The sequence below is a fragment of the Stegastes partitus genome, unplaced genomic scaffold (assembly GCF_000690725.1).
Source record: "Stegastes partitus isolate 25-593 unplaced genomic scaffold, Stegastes_partitus-1.0.2 Scaffold1926, whole genome shotgun sequence".
Classification (NCBI taxonomy): domain Eukaryota; kingdom Metazoa; phylum Chordata; class Actinopteri; family Pomacentridae; genus Stegastes; species Stegastes partitus.
The window spans coordinates 53,061-64,059 of NW_007579657.1; the positions used below are offsets into that span (position 1 = coordinate 53,061).

Here is a 10,999-nt window from a genome sequence, read left to right on the forward strand (position 1 = left end):
CTGTCTGTTGTTATCTGCAGCTCAAGTTTGTTACACCTCGATGCATGTGCCACATAATCTGGGTCAGAAAACATGTTGACTCACATGCTGCAAAACACATTTACATGGATGCAGTAGGATATCCAGGCGTCTTTGGCTCACTGTATTTGACATACTATGTGTTGGAACAAACTAAATGTTATTCTGGCGTACAGTATTGTAGTTTGGGTATAAGAATGCCCTGTGATTTCAATGGCTGGACAGTTTTATAAATATATTTATATCAATGTGCTGGAGAGCACACACGCAAAATATTTGTTTTCATTGAACAATAAAATGACAACAAACATCTCCAGGAATCCATAAATGTTTTGTCCTCCTATAAGGCCTCTTGGGGATTGAATCTGAGCTGATTAAAACTGTTCCATCACGAAAAACTGTGACTCCGTCCAACATGTGCTTCCAATAATGGAAACTGTTTAAACGAATTAAAGCGAATGCATCATCATCACCACACAGATCACGACTATCAAACCTCACGTTGTTTTTAGAGACTCAACGCAGTCCTATACGTTTTCTAAGAATTCACATGATTTATGCAGCCGTGGAAAAGCTCAACAAATTTCCACTTCAAATAAAAACAGATGTATGTCAGTGTTTCTGCGGACAAGAAGGAAACTCCCCGTTCTCAGACTTATGTGAAACTAGTCACACAATCCGCCGCAGTAGCTAAGATCTTTATCTGTGCTCGGTAGCATTTCCGATTCATTTATCTGGGCTTGGAGTCTGTGTGGGCGTTCGGCTGATAGGATGTTAACTTGCCAGCTACATGATTTGCTTCCATCTGGAAAAGCGCAAACACACACACGAACACACACACACACACACAAACACACACACACACACACACACACACAGAGCGACAACATGCACAAACACAGCGGACAATACACGCCCAACTACCGCACACAGAAAAAAAAAGAAAAAGGCACACAAACAGATGAAACTGTGGTGATTGTAGGTGGGCTTGTTATGTAACAGGACTGCAGTCATTAAACGAAACAGCCAGGTGGCAAGAAAAAGGAGCCAGGCAACTATCGAGGCAGACAGGAAGGCAGGAAGACTGACAGATGGAGAGGCAGGTAGGAGGAAGGAGGAACAGATCGGCCGATAAAGGGGAGAACGCATAGCAAACACGCAGACAGGAAGATATGTATTGACGGACGGATTCGTTCACCCGGAGGGAGACGGCACCGGTTGCTAAGATCCATTAGAATCAAGCGGGCAAAATCTCAAACAATCACCTCTCGAGTCCCCAAAAAAGCACCTTTAGCTGGACTTTACAGGAGCAGGAACCTGTATGTGGCGGTAGTGAAAGAACGCGTCATTTGGTGCAAAGCGTGGCTCATTTTTAAGCGTTTCCAGCAGCGATGGAGACCAACCCAAACCTACATCAGATCTGGGTGGAAGATCAGTTCTTGGGCTTTAAAGGAACTCACTGACACCATCTTCTTACTCAAGACTCCTCATGAGCTTTAAACGTGGATCTCCAACGTTCCTGCATCTACACACCTCATCCAATTATCATCTTTATTTTTTTGTATAATTCTAACGAATGCGCTCGCATCACACTATCTGAAGGAAAATCTCCTCTGACTCATTCCTTAACTCATCATGCATGAAGCACACACACACACACACACACACACATTAAACACACACACACACGCGAAGCAGGGAATCCCCATTGGTAAAAAGAGGTGTGAGGTGGCCAGTTACCATGGCAGCAGCAGCTACCTGTCTTTTCATTCATAGATTTCTTTTCTCAGCTGAGTTGCCTTTTCACACACGTTGGTGCATCTAAAACGGCATCGAGTTAACGTGGAGAAAATCATCAGAAAGCTGCTGGTTGGGCAGTTATTTGGCTTATAGGTAGAGAAATGTGTTACTTCTATTAAACTAGAAGAATGAAGCTGGACGTCTTCTCCTTATACGTGATTCACCGCTACGTCTTTACTCTTAGACGTCCCTGCTCTATAAAAGAAATGAAATTAAAAACTGGTACGCACGACTACATTCTCACAGTCCGTCAAAATACAACAAAGAGTTTGTCTCTGGAAACGAATAATTCCTCAGATTTGAGAAATGACTTTGTCACCAAGTAGTACGCAACAATCGGAAACTCCTGCTGATGATCATCAATCACCAAAAAAAAAAAGACAAAAGAAAGTCTGCGTGCGTGATCCTTTTATCTTCACTCATTAGAACCGTCACATCCCATAAAAGAGATTTAATTTTAGAGAAATCACCCACAAACAACAACAACAACAAAAAAAAGAGAAAAAAAAATTAGAATAGGATCGTCTGTGACTCATTTTTCTGTTTCTCATCCCACTCCAAAGGGCGTCATGGGAGAGAAAACAGCTTCCCCCCAAACCCTGCACACACACACACACACACACACACACACACACACACACACACTACACTAACACACACACACTACACACACAGAGGGAATCCCTATTGGTAAAGACAGTGACAGGTGACCGGTTGCCATGGCAGCGGCTGCCGACATACATACATTCATAGACCGTGCTCCCCCTCCTGCTGCCGCCTGACTGACTGAATGGGCATGAATGAGAAGAAACAGGTGAATGAAGGAAGTGAATGAACAGAAAGCGCTCGACTGAGAGACTGCAGGAGGAAGATCAGGTTGCAGTTTTGGCAGAGCAGGTAGCACACAGGCCGCCTTTGTGCTTCCCGGCAGACGTGTTCCTCCTCCGGTCTAACGTTTACGGCCGTCTTTCTGAGCCGAACGTGCAGAATCGATGCGGCCAGTTCGGTGCGTTCAGGCGTCGCTGGTCCGTCTGCATCGGTTGCTATAGTAAAGGAGTGGGCGTCTGTGGTTATATGATGAAGCCAGTCTGACTGTGTTTGAACCATCATCTAGTCAGTAAAACTCACGGTCATGTCAGTCACACACAGAGCAGATTGCACCGAGTGGTTTTACACTTTAAATATGTTGGATTTAGAAGAACAGATTTCTGATAGAACTTGATCCACGGTGCTCTGGTTTATCCTCCTCAAGCAGCTTCAGAGCCTCTTTGGCTGTTCATAGTTTTTGTAGCTCACTGTGCAATTATGCATGAACATTATCTACGTTTTCTGGTTATATTTAGTCTTATTTTAGACAACGCTGTTCATTTACATATCTAATGACTCATTTCTTTATTTGCTTTGCTGAAACCCCTCCATAGATCCGTCCGGCTGAATCACTGACTCGTGAGGTTTTGTTGGATTTTCCCTTGGTGAAAACTGCATTTCTTGTTCATTTTTTATACAAGAATGAAAGAAAACTGGACTAAACTGTTTTTTAGGTTCCTACAGGTGCTACTGATGCTGGAAAAGATGATGACTCAACATACTTTAGATATTTTACGGCTTATTTTTAAACTTGCTTGCGTCTCATGTCTGCTCTGTGGTGCTGTGTTTCTTTTTCTTTTTTTTTTTTTTTTTACAAAATCTGATTCGTGCAAATCCCTAATTTTTAGTGAATCTTTAATGAGATGTGTAGAATAAATTGATTTTGATGAAGTTGAAGTTTAGATCTGGATAAATAAACATAACAGATGAGTTGGTCAGGGACTGTCAGAAAGTCACAAATCTTTCTGTTTTTACAGCTTCTTTCTCTGATAAACGGTTGAATTAAGGAAATTATTTGACAGTAATGAGGCTTTCAAAACCACCGTTGGGTTTTGGGGGTTCAGAGGATTAAAAACATGAACAAAACAAGCCTCGGTGTATTTCTCATATATTTCTTACACTCACGTTGTTGCACAATTTAGGACCTAAACATATAAAACAGATCACTGAAAGATGTTAAAACTCGTTTCCACACCACCACATCTCTTCTCTGCCCTCAGTCCATGTTCAGCAGAATTCAAATCTCATTCCTTTATGACCATCCTCTCTGTTTTATTTCCTCCTGGGCTTATTTCCCTTTATTTCCAAAAGTAATCTTTAAAAAAAATACCATAAAACACCATAATGGACGTGGAAGAAAACGCCGTATTTTTCTGCTCATTTCTTTTCGGGTTTTATGAAAATGGTTTCTCGTGACGCATTTCCTCGACCCCTAATGTGCCGCGGCGCTGAGAGCTTCCTCCCTCCTCCTCCTCCTAATGGTCAGTGTGTCGGTGTGTGTCGGTGTGTCGATGTGTCGATGTGTGACGGTGTGTGTCGGTGTGTGTCAGTGTGTGTCGGTGTGCGGCACCACAGCGGAGCGGCAGGTAGGACGTGTGAACAGAGCTGCATGTGTTTTCTTGCTCTCTTGCTCAGAACAACCTTGAAGCATCACCTACTTACAGCGTGGTCGTGTAAATGTCAGTAGGTCAGTTTACAGAACCTGCATGACCATGAAATAAAGAAAGATACTGAATGTAGGATTCAATGTTAGTACAGTCGTGACTGGATAGTCACTAAATGTAAAACCTTCTTCTATGTCGGATATCAAGGCTGTCAGATTGTCCAGACGGAGGTCCAGATACAAGGAGGGCTTGATGCTGGAAGGCTCATTAGTTGTTCATTATTGTTCATAGTTGTTATAATAACTAGTAGGGCTGGTCCCAATAGAACTTTCTGGTCTCAATTAATGATGAATATCAGAATATTCGGGGGACACTTCCACCCCGGGGCAGCGCTCTGACGGGGTGGAAGTGTCCAGAACACACAGGCAGTACTTGGCTGCTGATGCTAGTTTAGTTAGCGCTCACACTTCTGTTTCCTCCATCGGTGGCGGCGGGGGAGTGGCAGATACGCTCCACCGTTACCATCCATGTTTACTTCCATAAACACTGAGCACGCTCGCTGCGTGTGACGTCGTCGTGTCCTCTTCTGCGCATGCGGGACACTTTTGGCTCGTATGAAGTTCACACAGCAGATCACATACAAGTCGCATTGAAGTGGAAACGTGAAGGAAGTCACAAAGAAATCCTCATTGAGCATCAAGTCCTGCAGTGTGAACGTAGCCAATCTGTGGGATTGTTCAGTCAGATAATACGCCGTCATCCTGATTGGTGACATTAAATGTCATGTCGGAGTCACAATCCAAGGCTGTCGCTATGTTAAGGCTGTTTTGATGGGTTCCTTTTGTTTCTCCTAAAAACCTGTCAGATAGCAGGTTTAGGATTGTGAAGGGTCGATTATTGACTGCATATTTTTAATGGAGCTAATTTGTCAGTTCGTTATCTTCAGCTGTGTGGTCGTCTGTCTGTCCTGTGGGTTCTGGTTTGGGTCAAGACAGCAAAACTTCTTCTCGTTTTGAGAAAAAGTTCAGCCACTTACTCATCATTTGCTTCTTGAATTTCATTCTGGTTTATTTTCTGCTCCTGTGGGCACATAAACCGTTCTCTCTCTCTCTCTCTCTCTCTCTCTGATTGTTGATTACCTGTTTAAAACTGCAACAAAGGAAATTGCTCTTTCTAAAGAACTCAAAGTAAAGCCTGAAGTTACCGGTGATGAGTTGAGTTTCCGGCAAAGTTTCTGAGTTGTTGTGACTTAGTAAATGAACGGAGCCTCTTTGGGTCTCTAAGCTGGTGTGATTCGTAGCCGCCGGGCAGCAGAGGAGAGTTAATCAAATGGTGGACGGTGCAACAAAGGTGATGCTGCGATGGCTTCCTCAGTTTTGAACCATCAGAAGGTCAGTGTGTGGACAGATATTGGTGCAAACTCAGCAGTAAGTTCATATTAGCAGCGACTTGTGACCTGCTGCTTCTTAACCGACAGACGACTAAACTGTGTTTATGTTCGATGCATCTCCAACTTTTTCAGGCTCTTCATATGTTTTGCTTCTCATCTTTGCCTGACAAACAGAAAGACATGTGGAAAACCCTCACCTCCCGCTCCACCTCTCCGGCAGGAAGCTGTCGGGCTGCTGGAACACTTCAGGGTCGCGGTGCACGCAGTGGCTGATGTAGACCACGCCGTAGTCTTTAGGGACCAGAAACCCGGCGAGGGTGGAGTCCTGCAGCGACACACAGAGACAGCTCGTTACACAGACGACATCAGATTTCTTCTTCTGTGACACTTTACTGGGTTAAGGAAAAGAAAAGTGGTGCCTGAGTAGAATTGTTGTCATGATTTCCATCAGTTTTCTCAGTAACTCCTCATTCTTTAATGCGTTTAAACGGCTGCACCATAAACTCTAAACATAACTTTAATGATTAATAGACTAGTCTGTTCTTCAGGGTCCTAAAGCATCAGTGTGAGTGACCACTGTTGCACAATAATTAGGTTAAAACCGAAATCTGTGTGTTGAAACTTTCTGTGGAAGCAATAAGAGTTTCGTAACCGATGCAATTCATTCCCCGGCTGAATAACACGTTGAGCAACACCTGTGTGTTTTCAAAAACTGTCCGTCCGGAGGTCCAGGATCTGAAAGCTGATCTGTGAATAGTCGCCCGGCCGGCAGGACCGAGAGAAGCTCTGGAACAGCACGAGTGCAGGACCATGCTTGTGAAACCCCTTTGAACTAGAATGAATGGGACACACTTTAGACCCTGAATGAAAACCCTCCATGTTGAACAAAAATTCCCCTGAACCTGTTTTTTTTTTTCCGCCGGTGAAAAGAGCCTCCTTGGGGGCAAAAAGAGAGCCCACTAGCCCAATTGTTGCCCTTTTAATTCACCTTTTCACCGCGTCCATTAGTAGCTGCACTAATGGACCGCCGGAGAACATGATCGCTGGTTCTTCTTCCCCTCTGTCATTTTTTCTCTCTCTCGCCGGCGGAGTGGAAAATCTTTTTACAAATCTCTGTCTTTGTCTGGCTGAGAGATGCCCTCGCTGACTTCACTCCGTCTCCCTCCCTCCCTCTGAAACTCCTGCATATCTTAGTTCCACCTGATGGAGATTCCACTTTTTCCACCTGATTGTGAATACTAATCTCCCTCCTTTTACTTTCCTGCATCTCATCAGCTCTCTGTCGTCTGGTTTTCTGCTTGTTCGTGGCGACGACGGCGGCGACCGTGTCACTGATTAACAACGAGTTACTGCTAAACTTCAGGACTTTTTATGGTGCAGCGTGTCTTGTTGAGTTACTGTGGATGTTCCAGTGAGCTGTGCTCCCTTGTTAACAGCAAATCCGTCCCTCTCGTGCATATTTTACGGCCTTTGTGGACTTTAAAGTTCAACGAAACGCTCCCTAATTCCGCAGAATCCCTCATCACGCGTCTCCACCAAGTCCGCCAATGACCAGATCTCACCGTCGCGTTTCATAAAAGTGACAAAACTTTCCACTCTCTGCTTTTCACAGCAGCGTCACCAACAACGCTGACCTCCTCTCACTTCCTTCCTTCCTTCCGGGGAGCGTGTGTGTGTGTGTGTGTGTGTTGGGGGGGAAACGGAGCCAATCAATCACAACCGGAGGGATCAATGCCTCTGATTGGGCTGTTGCATAAGCTCGTTTGATGAGGTCACAGCGATCAAAGATAGCGAGCGAGGCGGGGCCAGAGCGAGAGCGGGCCAATCCGGAGACGGGACTCTTGAGTAAACGTGGGCTCCTATTGGCCGACGGTGCTGATGTCACGTCGGACTCGTTTTAATGAATGAAAATCCATATTGTGGCATAAACAGAGTAGATACGAGATGCTTACGGAGTAGATTTAACTGGACCAGTAACACCACCTTCTAACACAGCACAAACAGAAAACTGAGAGTTAAATAGCAGCTGTCTGTCAAACGCTCATCGTCACACTTTAATCAAAGCTGATGATTAAAGTAGGACTCGCTCATGCAGCTGCAAAATTCTTCGTTAACGCTGCAAGACGACAAATGACTTCAACTTTACTGCAGCGATACTATCATCTAGTATGTAAGGTGTTTCTGTTATTTTGTCCAGTCCCTGTGAGTGTGCAGCAGTTCAATCAGACTTTCATTTGGAGGAATCTGTCGCCATCTAGAGGACATGAGAGCAACACAAAGGAACTAATGAAGTCCTGCAGCGAGGCACTTTAACACCACATAACTGTAAATACATACAAGGTACAACAACAACCACATTCAGTCGCTTTTGCAGATTAAACTGGTGTCAGGTTTGTCAGTGACAGAGGGATGCACAACTTGACTCCCCTTCACGTCTCAGTTATTCGTTTATGTTATGATGGCGTTAGAGGAGGGAGGCAGCTCGTCCTACCTGCTCGGCTAATCTACGTCCTCCGATGAAAGGGGGCCAAAGTCTCTGCACCTCCAGCAGCACTCGGTGCAGGAAATCAGGGTCTTCTCTGGCTCGACGACGGGCCTCCTCCTGAACGTGAAATATTAAGATCCAGGTGAGAAAAAAATGTGGATCATAACTGTAGTTATGACATTTTACATGTAGTGTTATAACTTTCCATGTTATCAGGATATTAACCCTCTGAACCTCAAAACCCACCGCTGGGTCCAAAGGCACGCTATCTTTAAAAAAAAGCTGCCAAAATGATGCAACTTATTAGACGGGAAACCATAAAAACAGAAAGATTTATGTGGTTTTCAATTGTCCAACGGTCCTTGAATGCATCATGTGAGGTTCTATCAGAACAATTATCCAAATCTAATGTCACGATCAAGATCCTGTAAAATACTAAAAACTGCTCCTTGACACAACTACGACTGAGTCAGCTGCGGCGACGGTCACATGATATGAATCCTTTTGTCTTCTCGGCTGAGCTGCAGGCTGTGTTTCCTCAGAACAGAGAGGAGACCAGTAAAAGCAGCACATTACAGAGATTTGGAGGAAAACAGCTGCATTGGTCAACGTGCAGCGAGATGTCAGCAGGTTGTGTGACGACACATTCAACACGGTGAAACGTTTCTAGAGCTGACGTGCACAGTAGCATGAAAAATGCAAATAGTAAAATATCTACAGTACAGAGAGACACAATAGTTTACACCTGTGGACTCGGAGAAATGTTGTTCACGTTGATGCCAGTATTGTTTCAATCAAATAATGAAAGAAATTAAGCTTCATTTCTTTCTTTTTTTATGGATTTATGGCATTATAACGTTCATATACTGTACCAAACACACTCTGGATTCTCTTAGATTACAGACGTAGTTGTTTAGTTTCTGTAGAGCTGCTCGACTTTATACTGCAGTTAAAAATGAAGTGAACAACAGTGAAAGAAAATATGAAAGAAGCAAAAATAAGCCACCTCGGAGCTGCTTAGAGTTCAGAGTGTTGCAGTAAAGCAGAAGTTCAACACTCACGGCATCATCTCAGGTTCTTCTTAGAATCAGAGGAGCAACAAAGTCCACGCACACACCACCATGTTCTACACTTTACTGCTCCTGATCTTGTCTTTTTTTCTTTCTCTTATCCACTTTCTTGCCAAAGAGCTCGGGTACCTGTTCCTTTCCGCTGAGTGCCAGGGTGAAGGAGGTGAGCAGCGACGCCAGAGCTTTGGGGATGAGCGCTGAGATGAAGAGCAGGAGGTGCTGGGCAGCAGAACCGGAGTCGGGCAGCGGCAAAGAACCGAGACTGCCGACAAAACTAGAGGCAGAGGGGAGATGATGTTATGTGCAACAAATCACTGGTGACTGATCACTACTGGCCTCTGGATTTATGACCAAAATGGAGAAAGCGTCATTATGCATAAGAATGGCACTAAATCTCCCCTGAAGAGCAACAGAACTTCTGACTTGCTCAATGCAGTTTAAGAGCTGCAAAAGAAGGCAGGAGCTCAGTCCTCATGTAAAAAGGGAGGATCACTGTGTCTGTGAGCTGCCAGCTGTGTGAGTCTGCGGTTTGACACTTGTACAGCCTCACCCCTGCTTGTCATTCTGCAGCTTGTCTCTGATGATGTCCATGAGCTTGTCTCTGGCGTCCAGGGCGGTGGAGAACCCCGAGGACCACAGAGGAGCCTTCACACTGATCGGAGCAGAGATCAGACCTGCAGGCATCCAGTTAAACACACACAGAGGGTCAAACACCACAGAGACATGGAGGCGTTTTGAACTGAAATGAAAGAGGAAGCAGCAGATGTGGCAATACCGTGTTGCACATAATTACTTGAGTCTGACTCGTCCTGGCGTGTCTCATCACAACAGAGGCGTTGTTCAGTAAAACCTTCATGAACTATCTCTACACCATCTCTCTCACATCACTACTGGACTGTGTTTCTTCGTTAATGACGCCTGGTGTGTCGGTGTGGCCCTACCATGCCAGTGCGTGATGCACAGCTGTGAGATCTCCTCGAACAGCTCCGGCTGCTCTTCGGCTCGTACGTTCAGAAACAGGCCCAACACCAGCTCTGTCCCCAGACGCTTGTAGACGGAGTATCCACACTGTGGCTGCCCGCTGCACACAAACACAGAAATCACATCCTAGTTAGCATCATTCATTACCTTTAATACGCTGACACATGGTGACTGTAATGAAATCATGTGACCTCGAAGAAATGCTGCTATGAATCCTAGACTGACACGAAAATACATCAAGGTGCCAAATAAGAAGTATTATAAGAATATACATTATTTGTACAGACTTTTCTTCACAATACTTGACAAAAATAAAAACCTACACGTGCTCCATCATAGAAACAACTACACTATTGTTAACTTGTCTACATGCAGTGATGTGCAGCTTTGTTTTAATGCCACTGCTTATAAAAAAAAAAGTCAGACTTTTAGCTTTTCTCCCATTGAAAAATAATGACATAATGAATTGTCCTTATGGATTAGAAGCTATGAGATTTTTGCATTTAAAAAAGAAGAAACCTAAAAAACAAAAAATGAAGTGAAGGCAGGTTTTACGTTTTATTTTTTCATGTGTAAGAGTTGGAAATAATCTTTGTTTTGTGTCTCTTTGAAAGTCTTCTATATGTTCCTGCTGGAATCTAACTGTGACGTCTATGGGCTCTGGGTGTTTCCATGAAGCGTTACCTGACTGAGAGGTCCTTCAGACAGCGCTCACACACACTGTAGAGACAAAACACACACGTTTCAGTCTGCATCAACAAACAGCGTCATGTTTGCACAGAGC

General features: G+C 44.3%; 1 protein-coding gene across 1 annotated transcript in view; it reads right to left on the reverse strand.

The window, feature by feature from the left end:
- Window positions 1-10,999, reverse strand: part of LOC103373211 (uncharacterized) — a 28,854-nt gene that overhangs the window by 10,987 nt on the left and 6,868 nt on the right. Inside the window, exons 3-8 of the mRNA XM_008303053.1 lie at window positions 10,900-10,983; window positions 10,176-10,315; window positions 9,785-9,908; window positions 9,364-9,508; window positions 8,171-8,281; window positions 5,877-6,004 (exon numbers count right to left, since the gene is read on the reverse strand). Of these exons, the coding sequence (XP_008301275.1) occupies window positions 5,877-6,004; window positions 8,171-8,281; window positions 9,364-9,508; window positions 9,785-9,908; window positions 10,176-10,315; window positions 10,900-10,983 (732 nt within the window). The remainder of the gene's footprint in view (window positions 1-5,876; window positions 6,005-8,170; window positions 8,282-9,363; window positions 9,509-9,784; window positions 9,909-10,175; window positions 10,316-10,899; window positions 10,984-10,999) is intronic.